Here is a 24,699-nt window from a genome sequence, read left to right on the forward strand (position 1 = left end):
GCTGATGCCATCTCCAGCTGCCCCTTTCCGCGAATGACAGTAACAATGAAAACACTGACAAAAGAGCCGGGAGGCCACCCCAAGCCACTGCTTGGCAATACTTCTACCCTACCCCCAACACACAGGAGCTGCACAGCCCAGAAAAGGCCCTCCTCTGCCAGATCTCGCAGGCGGAGACCTCGTCTCTCGTCTGGCAACGGGAAAAAGTACTACCCGGCACTCCTTTCCAGACAGCCGAGCACCTGAAAGGTGAGGGGAACGCTGCCGGTCTCCGAACCGCCGGCGGAAGAGGGAGAAGACTTCCTCGCAGGAGACGGGTGAGCGGAGCCGGCGGCGCGTACGGCCAGACCCAGAGAAGCGCCCGGGTCGCGGGCGCCTCTCGCACCGCCGGCGGGGAGCAACCGCGAGCCCAGGAACGCGCGTCCCTCCCTCGGCTCCGGGTGGGGGAAGCCGGGCTCGGGCGCCGGGCGAACCGTCCTCCCGGGGGTGGCAGCGCTCGGCCGCCCGCTTCCCCGGAGCCCCAGGAGGCGACAAGTAGGCTCGGGTCCGGGAGCTCCGGGAGCACATTCTTGCCTCGAGCCCGGTCCCGAGGGAGGGCGCAGGCTGCCAAGGCGGCGACTCTCCCTCTCGCCCAACTCCGGGGTGAGCGAGAGGGCGTCCGGCCCCGGGCTGCCCGGCGGGATGCCACCCGGGTGGGGGAGGCGGCGAGGCCGGCCTCCGGGCCGCTCCCTCCCCACGCGGTCCTCCCGCCGCCGCGCGCAGCCGGGCCGCCGACCTCGGGCGGCCGGGCGCCGGGCCAGGCGGCGGCGGCGGGCAGACGGGCCGGCCGGCCTGGGGCCCTACCTGAGGCTGTGTACCAGCTCCCGGCGTGACTGGCTTCCCGGCAGACCACTCGGTTGGACATCTTGGTGCCTGTGCCGCCTATGGTGCACGAGGATGAATGAGGAGGCGGCGGCGGCGGCGGCAGGAGCGGCTCCGCGAGGGGACGAGACACCACGGGCCCAGCCCAGGAGGAGGCGGCAGCGGGGAGGGGATCAGCCCGGCCCAGGAGGAGGAGGAAGAGGAGGAGGAGGCGGCGGCCCAGGAGGAGGAGATGGCAGCCGGGGCGGTGGCGGCGGCAGCAACAATCACCACAAACTCCGGCGACCGCCGGAAGATGGGGCCCGCGGCGGCTTCACCGAAGCCCGGAAAGCCCCGGCCCCGGCCCCCGGACTCGCCGCTGCTCCCCAGCCGCGGCTGGTTCCGCCGAGCCGCCCCCACGGCCCCCTCCCCTCCCAGCTGGCCTCCCCGAGCCACCGCCGGTGACCCCACCCCCGTGACTCCGCGCCCGCCCCCTCCCCCCACCCCCCGCGGGACTCCCCGCACCCACCCCCACCCCGGGCAGGGCCCTCCTGCCCGCCCGGCCGCCGGCCCGCGGGCCCCGCCCCGCCCCGCTCCTCCTCCAGCCGCGCGGCGAGGTTAACGGCGGAAACCGGACAGGCCAGACGGCATCTGGGGTCGGGCGGCCCCGCGAGGAGGCAGCGGCGGCTGCAGCTCCGCGCACACAAAAGCCCAGGGCCGGGGCCTGAACCGGGGAAGGCAGACCCGGGGAAGAGCCAACGCTTCCTTACTCGCCACTCTAACGGGTCCTGCCCACTGAGCATGCCCAGCAGCCGCGGCCAGGCCCGCCGAGGAATCTCAACGTGCGCGCTCCGCTCTCCGGGGTTTAGCTGCAGCAGCGGCTGAGGCGGTGGGGGGGAGCTGCGGGCGGGGGGTGGGGGGGGAGGCAGGACGCAGACGCAGGGCAAGCCCCCTCCCCCAGCCAACTTCCTTAAATGAGGAGCACCGAGGGCTCGCGGATGCGGCTTTCCAAGGGGACAGTCCGTCTCCTCCTCCCCCCACCTCCTCATACACAAGAATCTTCAGTGGATTCACACCCCCAAGGTCTCAATCCTAGGGATGCAAGCCTGTGGCCACGCTGGGAAGTTCATTTGTAGAAGCAAGCACATGGTAGTGTGCCTGTGGTCTCTGCAAATGCTAGTTTTTGCTTCACGGGGCCACCCTTACCACCTAATCTTGGCTTTGACACTGTAAACATTTATCTTGTTTCATTTTATACGGATGTAGGTGCATGCCTTAACTCCCTAATTAGATTCAACCGTGATATAGCTAGCCTGCTATTCTCATCTATGAAGAGGGGATAATATATTCGAGAGCTGTCCCTAGGATTACAAGAATTAATAAATGTAGAGCCTGACACAGTATACATACAACAAACATTATTTCCAACCCTTCCTTCTCTTATAAATCCCAGTATTTCACATAAGTGTTAGGAATAAAGAATTCCTTTAAAATTACAGAAGAATCACAGGAAAGTGGGGTATCTTGGACCTCGGAGGAAGTGTTATGAAGTAGATCATTCCAAAATTGGGAAGAAAATAAACGAAATTTGAATGTCTTTAATGAAAGATTTGGGTTAAAACCATAAAATTGTTTTATCTGAATTTCATACTAAACAGATCGTTGGTATAGTTCAAAGCAAATATCTGGCTGCCTAATATTCAAGTTTCCCTAGCGCCATAATATATTTATTTTTAATTTACTGTCCTGTTCCTACCCCTCCTCCCACTTTTTCAACTTTAAGCCCCAAGGATCTTGTGTGAGGTCCCAGGCCTAAAAGCCTCATCAATTACTGGAACATTTCTGACTTTCACACCTTTTCTACAGTTATTAGATTAAATCTCCACCGATATGTATTTCTTTACTGAATTTTTAACCTTCTCACTTCACAACTAACCTGCCAAAAGAGCAACATGTAATGCAGAAAAAGACAAAAAGGATGTGCCAAATAGCCGATTTAAAGATAACAAAAAGGCTGGTTGCAGCTGTAATTCCACCATACTTTTCCCGGAGCACCAAAAATCAGTGGTAAATGATGGCATGGTAAACTAGTAAACTTTCATCATAAATTCAAGGAAAGGAAAATGGTCGATATGGTTGACATGGCATTGATAAGCAGTGATAGCTCTTGAAGTTAATTCCTGATTCTGTTTCTATGACCCAAAACAAGGAGTGGAAGGGACACTGGATACAATGAACTAAGAAAGCTTCATATTTCAGGCTGGTCAAATTAGAAAATCAGATTTGAGTCATGACTCTGTTCCTCACCAGCTGTGATCATGGGCATCTAGTAATGTAACCTTTTCAAGCCTCAGTCTTCTCATCTGTCAAATGCAAAGAGCAATATCTGACTCACAGGCTTCCTGTGAGAATCATTTTATTTAAATCATTTTAATTCACTTTACTTGAAGTGAAAATATTCTGAAAACAATTTATAAGCTGATCTTTGTTTCTTATCATTATCCTCTGCTCCTAGCAACAATCCTAGGACACATTCCAAACTAGTAACCTAATTTAAATTTAAGCTTCCTCCCTATGAAAATGTTCTGCTGGAGGCTTCTTTCCCCAAAGGATTATTCTTCCTAGTCAAACTGTTTGGCAATATGTACAATTCCCATATTATTAACAATTTCCATTATATCCACCAGGGATTTGGGTTTGACACTCCATAAACAGTCCTAGCAAAAGGTAAGATGGAATTCCTCAATAAGAGAGTCCTTATAAAGCAGACTTTAATAAGGCACCACTAGTCCTAGAACCCAACATATGTTCTAAAAAATCATGTTCTATATTTGCTGCATCAGTCTGTATTAGCAAACAACTAGCACAACCACAATATCCATCAATATGAGACTTGTTACATATCCACCCATTAGAAAGAATAAGGTGGTGCTGTATACTGGTACAGAGAGCTAAAAAAAAAAAAAAAAATTGCAGAGCAATGTATAAAGAATGCTACCATTCATGTAAAAATAAATACTTTAAAAATATATTCCCACACACTTGCATATACACAGAATACTTCTAGGAGGAAACACATAAATTGGTGACAGTACTTGTTTAGGTGGCTGAGGTGCAAGGATGGATAAAAGATTTAAAATTTTGTGTATCTCTGGAATTTTGTGCCACATATAGTACCTAAACACACATACACACACACACACACACACACACACACACACACAATACATCTTTAGGCTTGATTTCTGGAATCTAAATGGCAATAGTAAATTGAACATTTTTATAATTTACTTATCCACGGCGGACAGCTTGAGGAGTCCACTAAATACTAAAAGCCCCATACCCAGAAGATATTCTAGAATAAAACCAAAGAGTTTTGAAAAAAAATCAAGGCTGAGAGACAAGTTTAGCATAAAGATGCTATTTTGATTTCAATTAAAACTGGTACTCTAAGAAAGACAAACACTATTATGATTTCTCTTACGTGTAGAACTTAAACAAAATGAATGAATAAACAAAAAAGCAGAAACAGAACCATAAACACAGACACAGAACAAACTGGATGTTGCCAGAGGGGAGTAGGGCGGGGGTGGGAGGTGCACCTTCCAGTTATGGAATGAATAAGTCACAGAGATGAGAAGCACAGTATAGGGAATACAGTCGATGGTATTGTAATAGCATTGTATGGTAACAGATGGTAGCTACACTTCTGACTTATAACTTACACTTCTGACTTATATCTTACAGAGTTATTGAATCACTATGTTATAAACCTAAAACTAATGTAACATTGTATGTCAACTATACTTCAATTAAAAAAAAAAAAAAAAAACCTAGGGGCGCCTGGGTGGCTTAGATGGTTAAGCGTCTGCCTGCGACTCAGGTCAAAATCTCAGGGTCCTGGGATCAAGCCATGTCAGGCTCCCCACTCAGTCGGAGTCTGCTTCTCCCTCTCCCTCTGCCCCTGCCTCTCTTGCTTGTGCTTTCTCTCTCTCTCTCTCTCAAATAAATAAAATCTTAAAAAAAAAAAAAATAGTACTCCAATCTAGCATTGTTTGCCCTTCCATCAGAAGCTGAGCTTATTAAGTAATATTCATCAAACATTTAACTATGTACCTGACAATGAGCTAAGTACATATTTAGTGATTCTTATTAAGACAAAAATTTGTTCACTCCCAATTTTTTAATAAATTTTGTAAAACTTTTTTCATATTTATTGTTAATATTATTTCAAATTCCCAGAAGTGAAATAATAGTTAAAAGATTTTAAGGGTTGTGTTTTTTTTTTAAGATTTTATTTATTTATTTAACAGACAGAGATCACAAGTAGGCAGAGAGGCAGGCAGAAAGAGAGAGGGGGGAAGCAGGCTCCCTGCTGACCAGAGAGCCTGATGCGGGGCTCAATCCCAGAACCCTGGGATCACGACCTGAGCCAAAGGCAGAGGCTTTAACCCACTGAGCCACCCAGGCACCCCAAGGGTTTTATTTTTAAAGCTGATAAGAATTTTTTTTTTTTAAAGAAAATACATATTCATTACTGCCTGGCCCCTTTATATCTGGTGACCCATTTTCCACTATTATATTACTTTTCTACTTTTTTTTTTTACTGGTCAAACTCAGCAAAGACCAAAATGCCAAAAAAAGTGAAAGGTTAAAAGACCTAGAATGCTCTCAATATATCCCATCATTATTACTTCTGTCCGTCTTTTTAAGCTACCTTATTCAAGGATAGACTCTTGAAAGAAATATGTTGAAACTATTCACTTACCTCCCCTAAATTAATGGAGATCCACATAATGCAAAACACTAATTTCATATCCCAGAAGCCTAATTTAAATGTAGAGATTTTTAAATAAATAGATTCTCAGTGATAGCCATTTGCAGCTTTCAACGTGGTCCCTTATTTCTACAGTGTGATATATGTATCAGGCCTCCCAATTTGTTAATGCCTTTTTGGAATCCAGTCCAGAAAAGTATCTGGCTATAATATTTTATACTATCCCTACAGCCATTCTATCATGTTTCTAACAGGAAGTTATCAATCTTAAAATCCCACTATACCTTCTCCTAAATGAAATTTAAGCAAAGGTTCAATATTCTTCCCATAGGATCATCAGAATTAAGTAAACAATGCTGTCATTCTATCCAAACCATTTTTCTTTTTTTCAATTCAAGGTCTCCATTTCCTCTATGAATCTATGCCTGACTTGCTCTACTGGTCCTCCCATTAACCTACCTACCAATGTAATTCAAGAATTCACTCTACAGGGGCACCTGGGTGTTCAGTGGGTTAAGCCTCTGCCTTCCGCTCAGGTCCTGATCTCAGGGTCCTGGGATTGAGCCCCGCATCCCATCATCCCATCATCCCATCGGGCTCTCTGCTCAGCAGGGAGCCTGCTTCCTTCTCTCTCTGTCTGCCTCTCTGCCTACTTGTCATCTCTGTCAAAAAAAAAAATAATAATAATAATAATAATAATTCATTCTATAACATATAGGTCTTTCTACTCTATTTCTGTATTTGTTTACTAAACAATAACCTATCCATTAAGCGTTCGAAGGGTAGGAATGGTTTCTATAATACATTCGCCAGCTACATGTAAAATACATCATCAAAGTATAGAGAAACTTGCTTAACTGGTTCCTATTTCATCAGCTCACAGGAGTAAGTGATGTTCTCCATTCCCATGGTAAAACAAGGTTGAACTCTTGAAGCTTATAGACTACACTTTTTAGGAAATTCTCACATGATTGCAGGCTCCTCCCCAGGTTTGTGTGCATAACTAACACAGGTCAATAGTGTTCTCCAGCTAACTTAGGCCAGTTGCACTAGGTATTACCATTACATAATTTAATTAAATATTACATAAACCAATGAAATAAAAACACATAATGCAAAAGGTGTACAAAAATTAGGTGGAATGCTTTGGAAAGAGTAAGTTAAAAACTGTCAAATCAGAAGCAGGTAAGAAGACTGAAGGCCAGAGAAAAAAATCATGAAAAAAAGCATAAGATTCTATAAATTACTGCTTAAATGTCTAAAAGCGTACTTTCTCTCAAAAACCCTGATACTAAATGTGCAGACCATACACTACAGGAGTGGTTTGAGGAAGAAAAATGATACAGAATTCCAATCAGAGAACCCAATCACAGAGAAAAGATTGGAAAAGTAATATTAACAAGTTAATATAGATTATTATGTTTAAGTTTAAAAAAGAAACTGTTCAGTGTCATTTATGATTTCCTACCATGACTCACTTTTTCATTTACCAACTAGATATAAGGGTTTCTACTATACACACACAAGAGGATACTGATTTTCCCCCAAAAGAAAAATTCTAAGCACACCTGAGAGCATTAGAGCAGAGGGTAATATAGCATTAAGGGAAAGTATCATTAAGCTGGGTTTGAATCCCTGCCCCAAACTTATTTCTCATATAACCTTGAGCAAATTAACTAAATCTCATTTTTCTCACCTAAAAATGAGGTATTAAAATTAAACCTACCTCACAGGGTTTTGCAGATTTACAATTCATGTATTTAGCATGGTGCCTGGCACATGATAAGGGCTTGGTTAAGTAGCATGTGCACTGCCAGCAAAAGATATGTCTATTCTCAGCTGTTACTTTTAAAAGTATCAATTTCAAGATTGAGTAATTTAAGCCCCAACTCAAAGATAATATAACACTAGAAGTAATGTAGCACTAGGCAGAGTACTGCATTACTTCTAAATGGTCTTCACCAGAAGTTCTATCAGAAATGCCTTGAAGAGTTTTTGTCAAATTCAGAAGCCAGGCTCTATCACAATTTAATCAGGTTCTCCAGGGCTATTTACATATGAAATATATATGAAAAGTTCCCAAGTGGCTCTGATGTAAATCACGGATCAAACTGCCATAAGATGATAAAACTATTGATGCTTTAATAAAAAATTACCCAATTAGTACTTAATCAAATGTTAAAATACCACAAAAAAGACTTGGGCAGATTCATGTAGGAAGTTAGCCAAATAACCAAAATGTATCAGATAGAATTAATATTTGCAGAAACTACTACATAAGCAAGAGATCCCAATCTTCGCAGGTTTTTCCTATGCAAATTATACACATCTGCAAGTTTAAATCAAAACCATGTCACTTCGCCCCAAGTGTCACTCCTACTGAAATAAGCTTTTCCGGTATTAAACTTAAGACATACCTCGTATGTCTTAGCATAGCTCGTACCTCAACTTTGTTTTCACATGTTTAGCATGGACACCCATCTTTAATGTGCTTCCAAAGCAGGGTTTCTTTTTCTTTTAAGTAAACTCTATGCCCAGGGTGGGGCTTGAACTCATCATCCTAAGATCAAGAGTTGCCTGCTACCAACCGAGCCAGCCGGGTGCTCCCAAGGCAGGCTATCTCAACCTTAGCATGAACTGATATTTTGAACTGGATAATTCTTGTGGATGGGAGGGGCGTGCAGGCTGGCCTGTGTATTGTGAAATATTTAGCAGCATTCCTGGCCATTACCCACTAGATGCCAGTAGAACTCCACCTTACTTGAGCAGTGACAACCAAAATGTGTCTAGACGCAGCCAAATGTGCTCTGGAGTGAGAAGGCAAAGACATTCTGCGCTGAGAACTACTTCCCTTAATATTCTTCCTGCCTGGCTTTCTTCAGTTTTCTTTTTCCAGAGCTAATGAATTATCTTAGTTTTTTCATACAGGACAAAGTAGGCAGACCCCCAAAAAAGGACTGGCTGGTGTTTTTTATTGCCAAAAGCAGCAATGATGTGAACTCAACACAAGTACTTCTCACGTGGCTCTCTATCAGCAACACACTGGCAGAACTGGGTTTGAATGCCATTCAAGCACTTACCAGCAGTGTGGTCTTGAGCAAGTCACTTAATCTCTCCAAATGTTTCCTCATCTGCAAAATGGGAATAACAATATCTGCTTTGTAGAGTTGCTATATTAAAGATAATTTAAGTAAAATAGTACTTATGCCGATACACAAAATTGTAATAAAAGACAGCTATTACTATATTACTACCACAAAGGTTTATAGCAATGAAGGATATTGCACAACCTCCACAATGCTCATAGCAATACTCCAACTTGACTGCGCATTAGAGTCACCTGTGATGTTAAAAACTGAAGATGCCTAGATCCCACCCTCCAAGAGGTCCAAGGATAACGCTGAGAAAAACTGGCTGAGCTTTTTCTTTAGGTTGAACTTGACTCTGGTGTACATTCATGTTGTAAAACTCTGCAGCATTCTAAGACCCAAGAAAGAAGCAATTCATGAAAATAACTGAACCGTATTATTACTGTATTAACCGTATATTTCTCATATAAAACAAAAACTACTTTCAAATAGTGACGTTTTAACAGTTTATTTTGAAGGTCATTTAAAAACAAAGTTAAAGACAATCGGAGAAAAAATTGCACAGAATATACTCATTAAATAAGTATGTGATTAAATCAAAATAAGGAATATATGTTTTCTTCTGCAATTCCGGAAATAAGTTCTGTTGTCCTGATGGTTCTTATACTTCCAAAAAGGGGGAAAAATCATGGCAATTAAAGCTGCCTCTTAATCATGTAAATCTACAGTAGAAATCAAAATTTTCTGTTCTTCCCAGTAAGTCAGTTTCGATCTTCAAACTGTGCCTTGTTTTTTAAAAGATAGGATGCTAGAAATTCAATGGGATTTGGTGGTCTGTAAGGGAAAAGAAATCCAAAGTTTAGAAATTTATATTCTCAGCATATTAATTTAAAATGTACTGTTCCATAACAAAAACATATCTTTTTCAGCTTAATTTTCATTTTACTTTCAAAGGCCATTTGTGGTAAATATGGTGAATGAAATACGCAAGCAAATCAGTCAATAACATAGTGAAAAGAGACTGAAAGTTTTGTTATGGCTTAAATCTGGTTATATCACAATTCTAAAACACGAGTTTCAAAAATGTAATTTTTGGCAATGGGATGACAATTACGCAGGGGGAATAATGACTTAAAGGGGTCACAAAGGAGAATTCTGGGATCCTGATAGTATACAGTTTCTTGATCTGAGTCCAAGTTATGTGGCTACATTTGGATTCTGAAAACTCATCAAACTGTACACCTATGATACGCACAATTTTTCCTGCAGGTATTACCTTTCAATAAGAGTACAAAAACAATATAGGAAAATGGCTATAGCATCACTGAGACAAGCGGATGGACCCGCAAAAACTAATCAAAGGATTCAATACTCATTTGGATAAAAAAGTACTGGTATGTTTCTTTTTAAAAAGGCACCTCTCAGGATGCCTGGGTGGCTCGGTTGGTTTCAGTCCAGGTCATGATCCTGGGGTCCTGGGATCAAGCCCCATATTGGGCTCCTTGCTCAGCAGGGAGCCTGTGTCTCCCTCTGTCTGCCACTCCCCCTGCTTGTGACCTCTCTCTTGACAAGTAAATAAAATCTTTTTAAAAAAGAAACAAAGTCACCTCTATTTTACTTCAAATACTTAAATCAATAATAGTTCTAATACTACTACCACACAGTGCAACTGAGAAGTTAAACCTATTTTAAAATTAAGAAGTGGTAAGGGCATCTGGGTGGCTCAGTTAAGCAGTTAAGCATCTGCCTTGGGCTCAAGTCATGATTCCAGGGTCCTGGTCTCTGGTCCACAGAAGTCTGCTTCTCTCTCACCCTCTGCCTACTGCTCTGCCTACTTGTACTCTCTCTGTCAAATAAATAAATAAAATCTTTAAAAGAAATTAAGTGGTGGGAGAATGGGGAATTGGAGGAAGGTGCTCAAAGGTACACTTCCAATTACAAGATGAGTAAACACCAGGGCTATGATGTATGACACAACGAGCACAGCTAACACTGCTGTGGGATAGAGAGCAAAGTTGTTAAGGGGAATACCTAACAGTTCTCATCACAAGAATTTCTTTTTTTTTTTTTTTTTCCTTTTTATTGCATCTATCTGAGGTGGTGGATATTAACTAAATCCACTGTGGAATCATTTCATAATATATGTAAATCAAACCACTATTCTATATGCCTTAGGTTTATATAGGGATATATATTAATTATTTCTCAATAAAACTAGGAAAAAATGTTAACAAAACTCATATTTTGTTATATTTCATATTATTACTTTTCCTTAAAGTATTCTTGCTAAGAAAACAAATCAAAAGACAAAAAGTTGGGGGAATCAGCTATTTAAAATCCTACTATGAAAAGGCATATTTAGGATTAATTTACAATGATCTCAAAACATTCCCTTAGATTTTAAACCATCTTTTGAACTACCTAGACATAAACAATTTTTCACACATTTATAATTAATTTCATGAATAATTTTGCCAGAATTCCTTACGTAAAAAGTGTATTTACCAATAGCATGTTACTTAAAAACTTCAAATTTTTCCTTCTAGCATTTAAAGCAATATTTATAATCCCCCGGTATCAACCTTCTGTAGATAAAGAATAAAAATATATATAAAAGATACCCTATTTTAATTAACAGTATTAGAGCCAAGACATATCCTGCAGTCATAAATAAATCCTCTTTTACACACATAACCAACTTATGAAAACATTTTTCTTATTGGATTTGCTTATACAAAAAGAACTAAGGTAGGATTACAAGGAAAAAACATGTACAGAAAAAAACTTGTGATGCTGCTAACAAAGAAATATAAACAAAATAGCTTGGAAGACAAGTTTATAATAACACTCATGCTGCTGAGGTTATGATAGTGGAAGAAATTTGAGGACAAACTTTTGGACAGAAAAGTGATTTTATGTGTCAAACACTTTAATAGTCATGTTCCTCAAACTAGCAAATCAACTCTTGTAAATTTATCATAAGAAAGTAATTAGGAGGGGCACCTGGGTGGCTCAGTGGGTTAAGGCCTCTGCCTTCGGCTCGGGTCATGATCTCAGGGTCCTGGGATCGAGCCCCGCGTTGGGCTCTCTGCTCAGCGGAGAGCCTGCTTCTCCCTCTCTCTCTGCCTGCCTCTCTGCCTATTTGTGATCTCTATCTCTGTCAAATGAATAAATAAAATCTTTTAAAAAAAAAAAAAAAAAAAAAAAAGCCTCTGCCTTTGGCTCAGGTCGTGATCTCAGGGTCCTGGGATCGAGCCCCGCATCGGGCTCTCTGCTCAGCAGTGAGCCTGCTTCCCCCTCCCTCTCTCTCTCTCTCTCTACTTGTAATCTCTGTCTGTCAAATAAATAAAATCTTAAAAAAAAAAAAAAAAAAAGAAAGAAAGAAAGTAATTAGGAGCGCCTGGGTAGCTCAGTCATTAAGCATCTAACTTCCGCTCCCCCTTGGGTCATGATCACCGGCCCTGGGACTGAGCCCCACATCAGGCTCCCTACCAGTGGGGGAAGGGCGCGGAACAGGAAGCCTGCTCTTCCTCTCCTACTCCCCCGCTTGTATTCCCTCTCTCACTGTGTCTCTGTCAAATAAATAAATAAAATCTTTAAAAAAAAAAAGAAAGTAATTAAACAGGTGTACCTGGGTGGCTCAGTTATGTGTCTGCCTTCAGTTCAGGTCATAATCCCAGGGTCCTACTCAGTGGGGAGCCTGTTTCTCCCTCTACTTCTGTCCCTCCCCCCACCTCTTGCTCTCGTGAGCATGCTCTCAAATAAATAAAGTCTTAAAAGAAAAATTAAACAAAGGCAAAAGAAGCATTAAAACATATAAAGTGCCTGCTAATTTACATTAACAAAGCAAATTGTACCTATGTGTTCTACAATGAGAAAATGGCTAAGTTAATTGCAGTATTGTTATAATATCATCACAATGGCTATGTAGAGATAAGGAAAAAGTTTTAAGTTCTAATATTAAGTAAAAAGAACACATATAATTACATGTATACCATGATTCCAAAGCTTTACAAATAGACATATGATCCAACACTAGTCGAGATAAATCAAAGTGTCTGAATTGATGAGATTATGGCTGACTTATTTTTAATTCTAACATCCATAAATTTCTTCTATTTTAAAAATAACACTACTAATGATATTCCTTTTTTTCTCTTTTTTTTAAACTAATGATATTTCAATTGGAGAAGTCTTTACTTAGCATTCTCTGGTAACTCCATTTGCAGACAGTATCATCTTACCTTTCTTTCGCAAGCACAGCAAGTCCCTGTAATAAAATAGGCACAACTGTCTGATCCAGGTAGGCACGAGTTGGCAAAGACTGGAGATCCACTTTCTGTTTTGATGACTTTTCTGCATTAATCTTCTCATTGTCTACTATCCTCTAGTGAATTCAAAAAACATGCATGTATATTACAAATAACTAGATTATTCTGAGTACTAAACAAAAATTAATGGACATATGACACTAATAAAAAAGGCAAATCAATGACTAGAAAGCTGATACTGAACAGCAAATCTCAAAATCAGACCGGTTTCTAAATTCCATTTAAACTTTTCCTCTTTGAAGGCAACACAGTATCTCATTCTTTTATTTACTTAAATTAAGTAGGCTCCATACCCAATGTGGGGCTTGAACTCAGGAGCCTAAGATCAAGCACTGCACATGCTATGGACTGAGTAAGCCACACATTCCTGTATCTCCAGATCCTACTCCTCCTCCCTTTTCCTTCTGCCTGTTTAGGAGTAAATACAAGTGCGTTTTTTGTTTTGTTTCCATAAGAATACCTTCTTGCTTCAAAAAAATCGGGACAGGACACTAAGTAGCACTGAATCACTGAGAAAGCTAGACCTGTTTCAATTCTTTCATTACTGACAGTATCAAGGACAAAGACTCACTTTGGCATTGATAGGTCTGTAACACTTCTGTAACATTTGCTAAACTCTCTTAACCCAGAGAGCAGGCAGAGCTTTCCAATGGCAATAGAATATACATAAAATTTATTACCACCATTTTGTATTCAGTTTTCATTTTTATGGTTATCCTCTATCAAAATGAGAATGTTTTTCCATTTGTTTCTTTTTTTAAAGAAATGCCTTCGTGATTTTTTTTTAAAGATTTTATTTATTTATTTGACAGATAGAGACCACCAGTAGGCAGAGAGGCAGGCAGAAAGAGAGGGTGAAGCAGGCTCCCTGCTGAGCAGAGACCCCCCCCCCCAATGCTGGGCTCAATCCCAGGTCCCGAGATCATGACTGAGCCGAAGACAGAGCTTTAACCCACTGAGCCACCCAGGCGCCCCAACCTTCGTGATTTTGAAAAGTGAACAGAATTGGGGCACTTGGGTGGCTCAGTGGGTTAAGCTTCTGCCTTCAGCTCAGGTCATGATCTCAGGGTCCTGGGATCGAGCCCAGCATTGGGCTCTCTGCTCAGCAGGGAGCCTGCTTCCCCCTCTCTCTCTGCCTGCCTCTCTGCCTACTGGTGGTCTCTGTCTGTCAAATAAATAAATAAAATCTCTGCTCAGTGGAGAGCCTAGATCCCCCTTTCTGCCTACTTGTGATCTCTCTCTCTCTCTGTCAAATAAATAAATAATTTTTTTTTAAGATTTTATTTATTCACTTGACAGATATCACAAGTAGGCAGAAAGGCAGGCAGAGAGAGAGGAAGGGAAGCAGGCTCCCTGCAGCACAGAGAGCCCGATGCGGGGCTTGATCCCAGGGCCCTGGGATCATGATCCGAGCCGAAAGCAGAGGCTTTAACCCACTGAGCCACCCAGGCACCCCAAATAAAATCTTTTTAAAAAATAAATAGAATAAATAAAAGTGAACAGAATCAAGAAAAATATTAAGTAAACGATAGCCAAAAAATAGGGGAAATTACTAATCTGGAAAAGATCATTAATGTGATATTTAAATGATGTTTAAGAAACAACTTATAATTTCTACTCCTAAAGAATCCCCAAATTTTAGGTCTTTGACATAGATTCATCTGACACCCAAAACATCAAAAATTGCTTTATTGAAAAACTTCACATTCTTTTACAAATTGACCATTTTAGAAACTTAGAAATAAGAGCCTATCTAAAAGGCAAAACGTTGGGGCACCTGGGTGGCTCGGTGGATTAAAGCTTCTGCCTTCGGCTCAGGTCATGATCCCAGGGTCCTGGGATGGAGCCCCGCATCAGGCTCTCTGCTCCGCAGGGAGCCTGCTTCCCCCTCTCTCTCTGCCTGCCTCTTCCTGCCTCTCTGCCTACTTGTGATTTCTGTCTGTCAAATAAATAAATAAAATCTTTAAAAAATAATAAATAAAAGGCAAAACATTATTAAGAACATTTTCATTTAAATGAACTTCTGGGGGCACCTGAGAGGCTCAGTCAGCTAAGCGTCTGCCTTCGACTCAGGTCATGGTCTTAGGGTCCTGGGATGGAGCCTCACATCAGACTCCCACCCTCAGCAGGAAGCCTACTTCTCCCTCTCTCTCTGACCTTCCCCTAGCTTGTGCTCACTCACTCTCTCTCTCTCTCAAATGAATAAATTTTAAAAAATAAAATAAATGAACTTTTGGGGCACCTGGCTCAGTTGGTAGAGCGTGCAATCTTGATCTCAGGGTGTGGGCTCGAGCTCCATATTGGGTATAGAGATTAGTTAACAATAAAATCATTGGGACGCCTGGGTGGCTCAGTTGGTTAAGCGGCTGCCTTCAGCTCAGGTCATGATCCCATGGGATCGAGTCCCACATCGGGCTCCTTGCTTGGCAGGGAACCTGCTTCTCTCTCTGCCTCTGCCTGCCTCTCTGTCTGCCTGTGCTCGCTCACTCTCTCCCTCTGTCCCTGACAAATAAATTTAAAAAAAATCTTTAAAAAAAAAAAAAACAATAAAATCATTTAAAAAAAACTGAACTTTAACTTCAATCATACTCAAACTGGATATAAATGAGTCAACAACAACAAAAAAGAAAACATTTTCTAGATTTAGTTTTTTAGACAATTTTATTTTGTAAAAAACAAAAAAAAAACAACTTTAATCATATACCCAAAATATATATATAGACCATGGTTTCCAAAGATAGTTCCCAAAACTATGTCTACCAACTATTCTAATTTTGCTCATTTTCCATCTATTGTGAGATTTATAATGTTTGAGACAATAATGTTCTATACCTAACTGATGGTAAAACAGTTATTTATTTGCTCATGGATTAAGAAATTTATTGTTCCTTGGTAAATCTTAAAGATAATACTCATATACAACAAAAACTAACCATTTACATGGCATTCCAATGCCTTCAATAAGAAACAGCAACACCTGGGGCGCCTGGGTGGCTCAGTGGGTTAAGCCGCTGCCTTCGGCTCAGGTCATGATCTCAGGGTCCCGGGATCGAGTCCCACATCGGGATCTCTGCTCAGCAGGGGGCCTGCTTCCCTCTCTCTCTCTCTGCCTGCCTCTCTGTCTACTTGTGATCTCTCTCTGTCAAATAAATAAATAAAATCTTTAAAAAAAAAAAAAGAAAAAAAAAAAAGAAACAGCAACACCTGAACAATTCCTATAGATTTTATAATAAACCTCTTGACCAAATCCACTCATTTTTTCAAATATTTAATATCTACTATGTGCCAACTGCCATGATTAATTTTAGTGGAGCCCAAATCCTGAATTAATCTAAATAAATATTTATCCAAATTACCACCCCCCCAAAAGGTAAAAGGTGTTAACGGTATACAGCAATAATCACAAAAATGGGAAAAAAATAAGGGGAGCCCCAGGATTGTCCCAGCTTACTGCTTCTTGCCTCAAAAACTTATAGGATGCTTCCTGCCTAGAAAACTGATAGGATGCAAAGAAAACTTATAGAACCAAAGCAGAGCCCAGAAGTCTCCCTGAGCTGAGAAGCCAGACTTGAAACTTAGGGGGATCAAGACAACTAGAATTTTTAGGACAAAGTATTGCAAAGTGCATGGAGAGGAGAGAGATGTGCAGAAAGAGACTAAAGAGATTGCCTAGCAGTCTTCAAGTGAATACTTATCAGGGTATGCATAACAGTAAACTACGCAAGGCCAAGGGAAAAAACACCTAGAATGAGCGGGAGACATAATCCCTACAGCTCATCCAAGGCCAGGAATAGTTCATGTTCCTGTGACCCAAAATTGGAAAACTGTAATACATGGAACACTGGGGGAAATGAAAGAGGAGGATATTAGGCCTAAATTAAAGGTTGGTCTTGTTCTACCTAACAAAGCTTAAAGCAAACCTCAAAAGAATCAAACTGTCCCTCAGTAACTTAAGTGTGTCCTAGGACAAAGCTCAAAAATGTCTGAAGGAGGGTGCCTGGGTGGCTCAGCCAGGTGAGCGACTTGCCTTACGGCTCAGGTCATGATCCTGGAGTCCCAGGATCGTGTCCCATGTCAGGCTCCCTGTTGGGTGGAAAGTGTGCTTCTCCCTCTGACCCTCCCCATTCTCCTGCTTTCACTTTCTCTCTCAAATTAAAAAACAAAAACAAACAACAAAAAAAAAACTTTTAAGTTTGAAGGATTACAAAAATAAAAATAACCAGTACCTAACAAGGTAAAATGCAAAATGCCCAGCCTCCAATAAGAAATCACCATACAGGCAAAGAAGCAGGATATATTACCCATAATGAGGGAAAAATTCAACCCACAGAAATAGACCCAGAAATGATACTGATAGAACAGGCAGTGCTATTAACCAGTTATTATAACATCTTCCACACCTTCATGAAGGGAGAGGAAAACATAAGTAAATCAAGCTTACAGAGTACTTTTGAAGAAATAATGGCTGAAATTTTTCCAAATTTCATGAAAACTCTAAAGCCACAGATCCAAGAAACTCACCAACTCCTAAGCACAACACGCATATTTTTGTTTAAAAACTACACAAAGACATATCATAATCGAATAATTTAAAACCCATAATAAAATCATAAAAGCACCAAAAGAATACACTTTTAAGTATGTAGGAGCAAAGAAAGGAGTGATTGCAGATATCCCGTCAGAAACAATGTCAGCCGAAACGACAGTGGAGCAAATCTATACCTAGCAAAAATATCTCAGCAATAAAGACCAAAAAAAAGGACGAAATAATGATTTTTCAGACATTCAGAAGTTTGAAGAATTCCTTACCAGCAGACCAGCAGACCTACACTACAAGAAATGTTAAAAGCAGCCCTTAAGGCAGAAGGAAATCTGATCTACACAGAAGAATGAAGAGTCAAGGGGCACTTGGGTAGCTCAGTCAGTTAAGCGTCTGCCTTTGGCTGAGGTCATGATCCTGGGTTCCCAGGATCGAGCCCCACATTCAGCTCCCTCTCAGCAGAGAGCCTCCTTCTCCCTCTCCCTCTCCCTCCCCCTGCTTGAGCATGCTCTTCCATTGTCTCAAATAAATAAAATCTTAATTTAAAAAAAAAAAAAAAGGAAGAGGGGCACCTGGGTGGCTCAGTAGGTTAACCCTCTGCCTTCAGCTCGGGTCATGATATCAGGGTCCTAGAATCGAGCCCCGCATCAGGCTCCCCTCAGCTCCCTCAGCTGGGAGCCTGCTTCCTCCTCTCTCTCTGCCTGCCTCTCTGCCTACTTGTGATCTCGAAGAGTCAAGATGGCAAATATGGTAAATGGTACATATGTGGGTAGCTGCGAAATATTCCTTTCTCTTACTGTTTAAATCTCTTTTAAGATAATTAACTTTTTATTTTTCTTTAAAAGGTTAATTACAGGATTTATAACATAAATGGAAGTAAAATATGTAACAGCAGTACAAAGGCCAGTTGAGAGAAAAATGGGAGAATACTGTTGTAAGGTTTTGGTTTGTTCTTTTTTTTTTTTTTTTTTTTTTTTTTTTTAAGATTTATTTATTTATTTAAGAGAGAGAGAGAACAAGCAGGAGGAAGGGCCGAGAAAGAGAATCTTTCAAGCTCCTGCTGAGCTAGGAGGCTGACTGGGGGCTGGATCCCCCAACTCAAGAAATCATGACTTAAGCTGAAACCAAGAGTCCAACACTCAACTGGGCCACCCAGGCACCCTTTTTGTAAGGTTTTTGTACTATACACAAAATGAAATAATACCACTTGAAGGTAAATTGTGAAGTTAGACTTGCATGCTATAAACCGTAAAGCAAGCACCTAAAAAGAAATTATAACATAGAAGCCAATAAAGGATATAAAACAGACTAAGAGAAAAAGTAGCAGCAGCTATACACTAGCGGTTTCCAGACTTTCAAATACCACAACAAATTAAAGATTACACAATGAACAAAGGGACTAACATAGGAATGTTTACTCTATTTTGCCAAGTAAAAACTTACAAATAAATAAACTCTTATTTATTTATTCATAAAGAATGGGCACTTCAAAATTACAGAAGCAGAAGACTGATCACCAAACAATGTATCATTATCAAACACTCCCTTGCTCTCACCTTTTTTCTCACTTTACCACCAGGGAAATTGGTCTGAGGACCTGAGAGAAAGACTCTCGGAATCACTGCTCTAATGTATCATGACTCTGCCTTCATATACAAGTACCATCAAGAAAAGACTGCTGATGGGGCACCTGGATGGCTCAGTTGTTAAGCATCTGCCTTCAGCTCAGGTCATGATCCCAGGGTCCTAGGATGGAGCCCCAAGTCAGGATCCCCGCTGGGTGGGAAGCCTGCTTCTCCCTCTCCCACTCCCCTTGCTTGTGTTCCCCCTCTCACTGTCTCTCTGTCAAATAAATAAAATCTTTAAAAAATAAAAAATAATAAAAAGTTTTTAAAAAAGACTGCGGATGTCTATAAAGAAGTTTCTTAAATGAACAGAACACAAAGTGGTGTAGAGGATCTTCACCAGGTTCAATTAAAGATTACATTATGAAAAGAAGTTCTCTTCTTAATACTGATATCAAATGGAAAAACATTCCTAGCAATTTCATAAGGCACAGAGTGGTCATTCCACATGCCAAGGAACTCAAGATCATCAACACAATTTAACTGTACCTCAAAAATGTCAACCTCCCTGGGTTTAACACACAGCCCTCCACTTACTTCGTGGTGACCTTACACAAGTTACTCAACTTCTCTGAGCTTTACAGGACTGAAAATACATAAAAATTACTTAGCAGTGTGCCTGGCACACAGTAAAAGTAATGTTAGCAGCTGTTACTATTATTACTCTGCTTAGTAATACTCCTGCCCACATTTACCCAAACTTAATCACTGGCAATGTCTTCTCCCCTGCCCCCCCCCCGTAAAACACACATATCCCCTGGAAACCTATTTTCCTAACCAATTCTACCCAGCTTTGGCTAATTCCCTTGTCCCAGCATTTATTCATTCATTTACAAACAATTTCTACTTTTAAACAACAACCTCCTGGTACGTATATGAAAGAGCTCTAAGAAAATATACCTCCTTTTTATGTTTTTCACATGAATTCTTTGAGTTCAGACTTAACTACGTAAGGCAAAAACAATGTCTATTACGTGTGTTATACCTTCCAATGGCATCTATTGCTGAACGCAAAGAAATCACCATTTATTAAATGTTTCTCCACCAGCACACTATTCTACTACAAAGACAATGGGTGCAATTTTAATGTGCAGTTTTTCCAAAGCATATTCCAACAGATTCATTAATACCCACCATGGAAAACGATTGTGCCATTAGTAACGCATGTTCGTTTCTTTATATCATTTTCAAAAGTTCAACCTCTTGACTCAAAACTAATTTGAACGTCCGTTTACCACGAAGTATTAGCACCGCTAATAAAACAGGCTACCCATAATTTGATACTATTTAGTTCATGCTGATAAAGTTTTCCCTTGTGCAAAGCAACCTAGTAAAAATGGATCCCAAGTTTTCTCCAGCTCATAAGAGACATTCAGATACGGCATAAGACCCGGGCGAATTACCTCGACATTGTCTGTGAGACCGTACTCAGAGTGAGGGTTTTCTGCAACCTAGAAAACAAAACACAGGTCACTAAGACGTGAGCCACCCCTTCACGCTACACACCGCCACCCTGAAGCCAGGGCCTCCTGGTACCTGCGTCTGTCCCTCCAGCATCTGCTCTGGCTCCATGGCGGACCCTGCAAGTCACAATCCCCGGAAACCAGTCTTGGAAAACAAGAAGAACCGTGAGTTACCCGGGAGATTTCAACACGAAGATGCCAGGATGGAGTCCAGCCCAGCCCCCGACCCCGCCCCTCACCCCCACCTGGGCGCGGGAGCACCCGGAGCAGTAGAGGAGCAAGCTGGGACAGTCCAACACAGGGCGCCCGCATCAGGTCCGGAAGCTCCGCAGCTGTCCCAAGAACCTAGAAGAGGTGGAAAAGGTGGGGGGAAGGGAGCTGATTACCCGCGCCCAAGCCGCCGGTTCTTAAGAGCGCTGCACCGCTCCACCAACTCCCAGCACAAACCGCTTCAGCCGTAAGTGACGGATGTCGCACAACTGCCGCGCCTGCGCAGAACTCCCCGGCGTGTCTGGGCGGGGAAGGATTGGGTACTGTGCTGAGTCGGCTTTTCCCTGTGTGGTCGACAGAGTGGCAAAAATCTGACCCCAGAGGTTGTGGGAGGCTAATTCTTTAACCTGCCTACCCCAGGCGAGCAACACCCCAGCTGCAGACGCAGTGACCACCGCAGCTCGCAGGGGTTCGGCCCGCGCATCTCTTAGTGCTGCCTGGTCTCCCGCGGAAGCTCTTGAGCGTGGAAGCGAAATCATGCATCCGCTGGGTGATTCTTACCAAAAAATCAGACCTAAGCTAAGCAGTCTACGAAAGAATGTCAGTATTTTATTCTAAAGAGGTGGGGGAAGAAGCAGTATTTGGGGATTTCATGGTAAGCTTTGATCAAGTCCTTAAATCTGTGAATATGCGGTGTTAATGCTACCTTCCATTTGTATCAAAGTTAGCAAAAAGCAACTGGCTTTCCAAAGTGTGATACTGTTGATGCTATTGTATTTGTAAAAAACACAAAGGATGATTTGCCTCCTACATTCGTAAATAGCAAAGAGGATTGTTTTAATTACAATAAATTCCATTTATTTTAATGTAAATACAAGCGATACACTCATGAACGTTCCTACCTTTAATTCAACAATCCCATTTGTAGTAGCACTTGGTAATACGAAAATTTGAAAATCTAATATTAAATGTTCGGAGACTAAATATGTCATATCAGTATAAGGGAATGTAAGCTATTAAAAGTCATGACTCTAGAAATACAAAAACATTTGTGATTATAATGTTAAGTTTTGAAAACGTTAGAATACATTTTGCAACTCTGCAAAAACTGAGCAGATAAAAATCTAAAATAAATTTGTTTAGGAACTAGACTTTGGGGTATGTTTTTAAAGTTTAATTTTATAACGGATACTTGATTAGTATTGTAATTGGTGACAGTTACCATATGGTGCTTGAGGATTTTTCATGTAGAACTTATTTATGCAAAGATGTAGATGCATATGTACAAGCTATAGAAATTATCTCAAAGTAAGATTAAATGCTTTTCAGGAGTGGGAAATAACAGCAAAGACGTTTAGAGAATAGTTGGGGAAAGTTAAGAGAATAGTTATGTGTACGTTTCCCAATACATGGTAGACACTCAAATATTTCAAAATTCCAGAAAGTAATTGAGAGCTGCTTATATATATTTTCTAAGTACTGACAGTTTTAGTAAAATGGGAAGCTAGACAGAGCTTCTTCCAGATAGGGACCTTATTTTATATAACTTAGTACTTCACACAGTGCCTAGTACATCATAAGGTTTACAACATATATGTATTTGATTCACAGCCAAAACCAAATACAGGGGCGCCTGGGTGGCTCAGTGGGTTAAAGCCTCTGCCTTCGGCTCAGGTTGTGATCCCAGAGTCCTGGGATCGAGCCCCGCATCGGGCTCTCCGCTCAGCGGGGAGCCTGCTTCCTCCTCTCTCTCTCTCTCTCTCTCTCTCTCTCTCTCTGCCTACTGGTAATCTCTGTCTGTCAAATAAATAAATAAATTTATTTAAAAAAAAAAAAAAAACAAATACAGATATTTGCCCTGACACTACTAAAGACTACATATGTTTATGTATGTATGTGTGTGTATAAGATACATGCATATATGATTACTAAAGGGAGCAGCACAGAATAATGAACTACCAACCAGGTTTCTCTCAATCTAGAAAAGACTTATAAGTGTGGTTTACAAAAAATTTTCACCAAATTTTTTACATTTACAACTTATTGAAAAATTCAGAGAACAAACCATCACAGAGGAGAGATGGGAGGGGGGAAATGACAGCTAGAAATGATGTAAATGGATTAGCAAGAAAATCATAGGAAGTATAAAGTTAATTGAAGATACTGCAGAATGCTGAGTTCTTAAATGAAGTTAAAAATTCTAAAGAGAATGGGCCCTGGCATCAATGATTATGACAGAAATTTGCAATAATGTGTATTCTCTAGAGAGGGATAAATTAAAAGAATGAGAAAAACTCTTGTATGGACTTGTCATACTAAACCTAGTTTATGACTCCTCTCATCTGCTTCTATTATGTCTTTTTATTACAGCACTTATCTCTTTCTGCCTTATATATTGTTTGCAGTTAAACAGTTAGATTTTTTAGTTCTGCAAAGGCAAAAATCTTATTATATTCATCTTCATATTTGTTTCTTATATTCAACAAATATTTTTTAAAAATAAGTGAATTCTTAGGGAAGGCAAGGACTTGCACCCAAGCACAACTCCAGACTTCTGTCTTTCTTGGGGTTTTAGGTAGATGGTAATTTAGAGATTCTAGAACTAGAATTCTAGAATCTAGAATAATAAAGAAAAATTACTGTTCTTGACCCCCTTTTTATAGACTTGATGCAAATTCCATTTATAAAACATTAACCTATTAGACAATACCTATTTAGGAATAATACAATATGTATAGTTAAAAAAAAAAAAAAAAGAAAACACTTGATTTGGGATTAGATGAGTATTAGAACCTGGTTCCTTCACTCTTTACCATGTGGAAGTAAGCAAATAATTCAACTCTTCTGGGCTTCAGAAAAAGAAGAATGGGGTAAGAAGAAGAATCCCACATGTGGATGAGGATAACAATTCTTCATGAAGAGGATCAAATTAGATAAAATAGATGAAACTGCTTTGTGCAAAGCTATATGAATATGTGAGACATTCTGCTTTGTCTGTACCTAACTACTCCTTCATTATCATAATATTCTACCTTTTTTGTTCCTATTCTTTTTTTTTAAATTAATTTGTGAGAACATGCTCAAATAAGAACATGATTCGGCACACATTAATACACACAAACACAAATGTCTTTGCAAAGGAAGACATAGAATTTATTGAGTGTAAACAGGCTCTCTGAGAACGGTCTGTGGGGAGGGACACCAACCGCCTCTGAGGAAGACCTGGAAATACATATTCCAGGTTTGGTTAATCATTTTCCAAGGAAGTATCTTTTGGGGGCTGATATAAGAAAACAACTGCTTTACCCATATTTCCCTGTCTCCATTACCAAACCCCATGCCCAAGCACCCTTACCACATCATCATCTCAGAAATGTTAGTATAACAAAGAACATGCCAAATGGGCTTTTTTTTTTTTAAGTTTTTATTTATTTGTTTGACAGAGAGAGACATCAAGAGAGGGGATACAAGCAGGGGGAGAGGCAGAGGGAGAAGCAGGTTCCCCACTGAGCAGGGAGCCTGACATGGGGCTCAATCGCAGGCCCCTGGGATCATGACCTGAGCCAAAGGCAGGTGCTTAACCAACTGAGCCTCCCAAGCACCCCATGGCTAGTTGAAATTTCAACCCAGCTCCACCTAATTCCAAAGACTGTGCTCCTGGAATATTCCTAAATAGAGGACAAGTGTATCAGTTAGTATGCTTTGGGATTCCAGCAACAAATCCCAACTCCAGTTTGTTAAACAAGTAAGACTTTTTGAGTAACAACTGAAAATCCCAGTAGTAAAGTGAGTATCTAAGAAGGTTTAGTTGTGGCTTTTATACT

The 24,699-nt window shown here is 41.0% G+C and overlaps 2 protein-coding genes across 4 annotated transcripts in view; both read right to left on the reverse strand.

Moving 5' to 3' along the window:
* MEMO1 (mediator of cell motility 1) overlaps positions 1-1,710 on the reverse strand; it is a 113,222-nt gene extending 111,512 nt beyond the window's left edge. The window contains exons 1-2 of one of the 2 annotated variants that reach the window (XM_032881837.1): positions 1,611-1,710; positions 844-921 (exon numbers count right to left, since the gene is read on the reverse strand). In XM_032881837.1, coding sequence (XP_032737728.1) covers positions 844-904 — 61 coding nt within the window. In that variant the 5' untranslated portion in view covers positions 905-921; positions 1,611-1,710. Of the gene's footprint in view, positions 1-843; positions 1,017-1,610 lie in introns of those variants that run through there. The other variant, XM_032881838.1, reaches the window with a different exon arrangement.
* Positions 1,711-9,195: 7,485 nt separating this feature from the next.
* DPY30 (dpy-30 histone methyltransferase complex regulatory subunit) lies at positions 9,196-21,139 on the reverse strand. 2 transcript variants are annotated; one of them, XM_032881840.1, is made up of 5 exons: positions 21,052-21,139; positions 20,739-20,810; positions 20,606-20,653; positions 12,951-13,093; positions 9,196-9,540 (listed from the first exon to the last, which is right to left on the reverse strand). In XM_032881840.1, the coding sequence occupies exons 2-5, from the start codon at positions 20,772-20,774 to the stop codon at positions 9,468-9,470; spliced, it is 300 nt and encodes a 99-aa protein (XP_032737731.1). In that variant the 5' UTR covers positions 20,775-20,810; positions 21,052-21,139; the 3' UTR covers positions 9,196-9,467. The 2 variants fall into 2 exon arrangements, with proteins under 2 accessions (XP_032737731.1, XP_032737733.1); XM_032881842.1 differs by having other exon boundaries at positions 20,911-21,113.
* Between the last annotated feature and the right edge of the window lie 3,560 nt (positions 21,140-24,699).

Source organism: Lontra canadensis, unplaced genomic scaffold, assembly GCF_010015895.1.
Source record: "Lontra canadensis isolate GAN:19392208 unplaced genomic scaffold, GSC_riverotter_1.0 scaffold78, whole genome shotgun sequence".
Lineage (NCBI taxonomy): Eukaryota > Metazoa > Chordata > Mammalia > Carnivora > Mustelidae > Lontra > Lontra canadensis.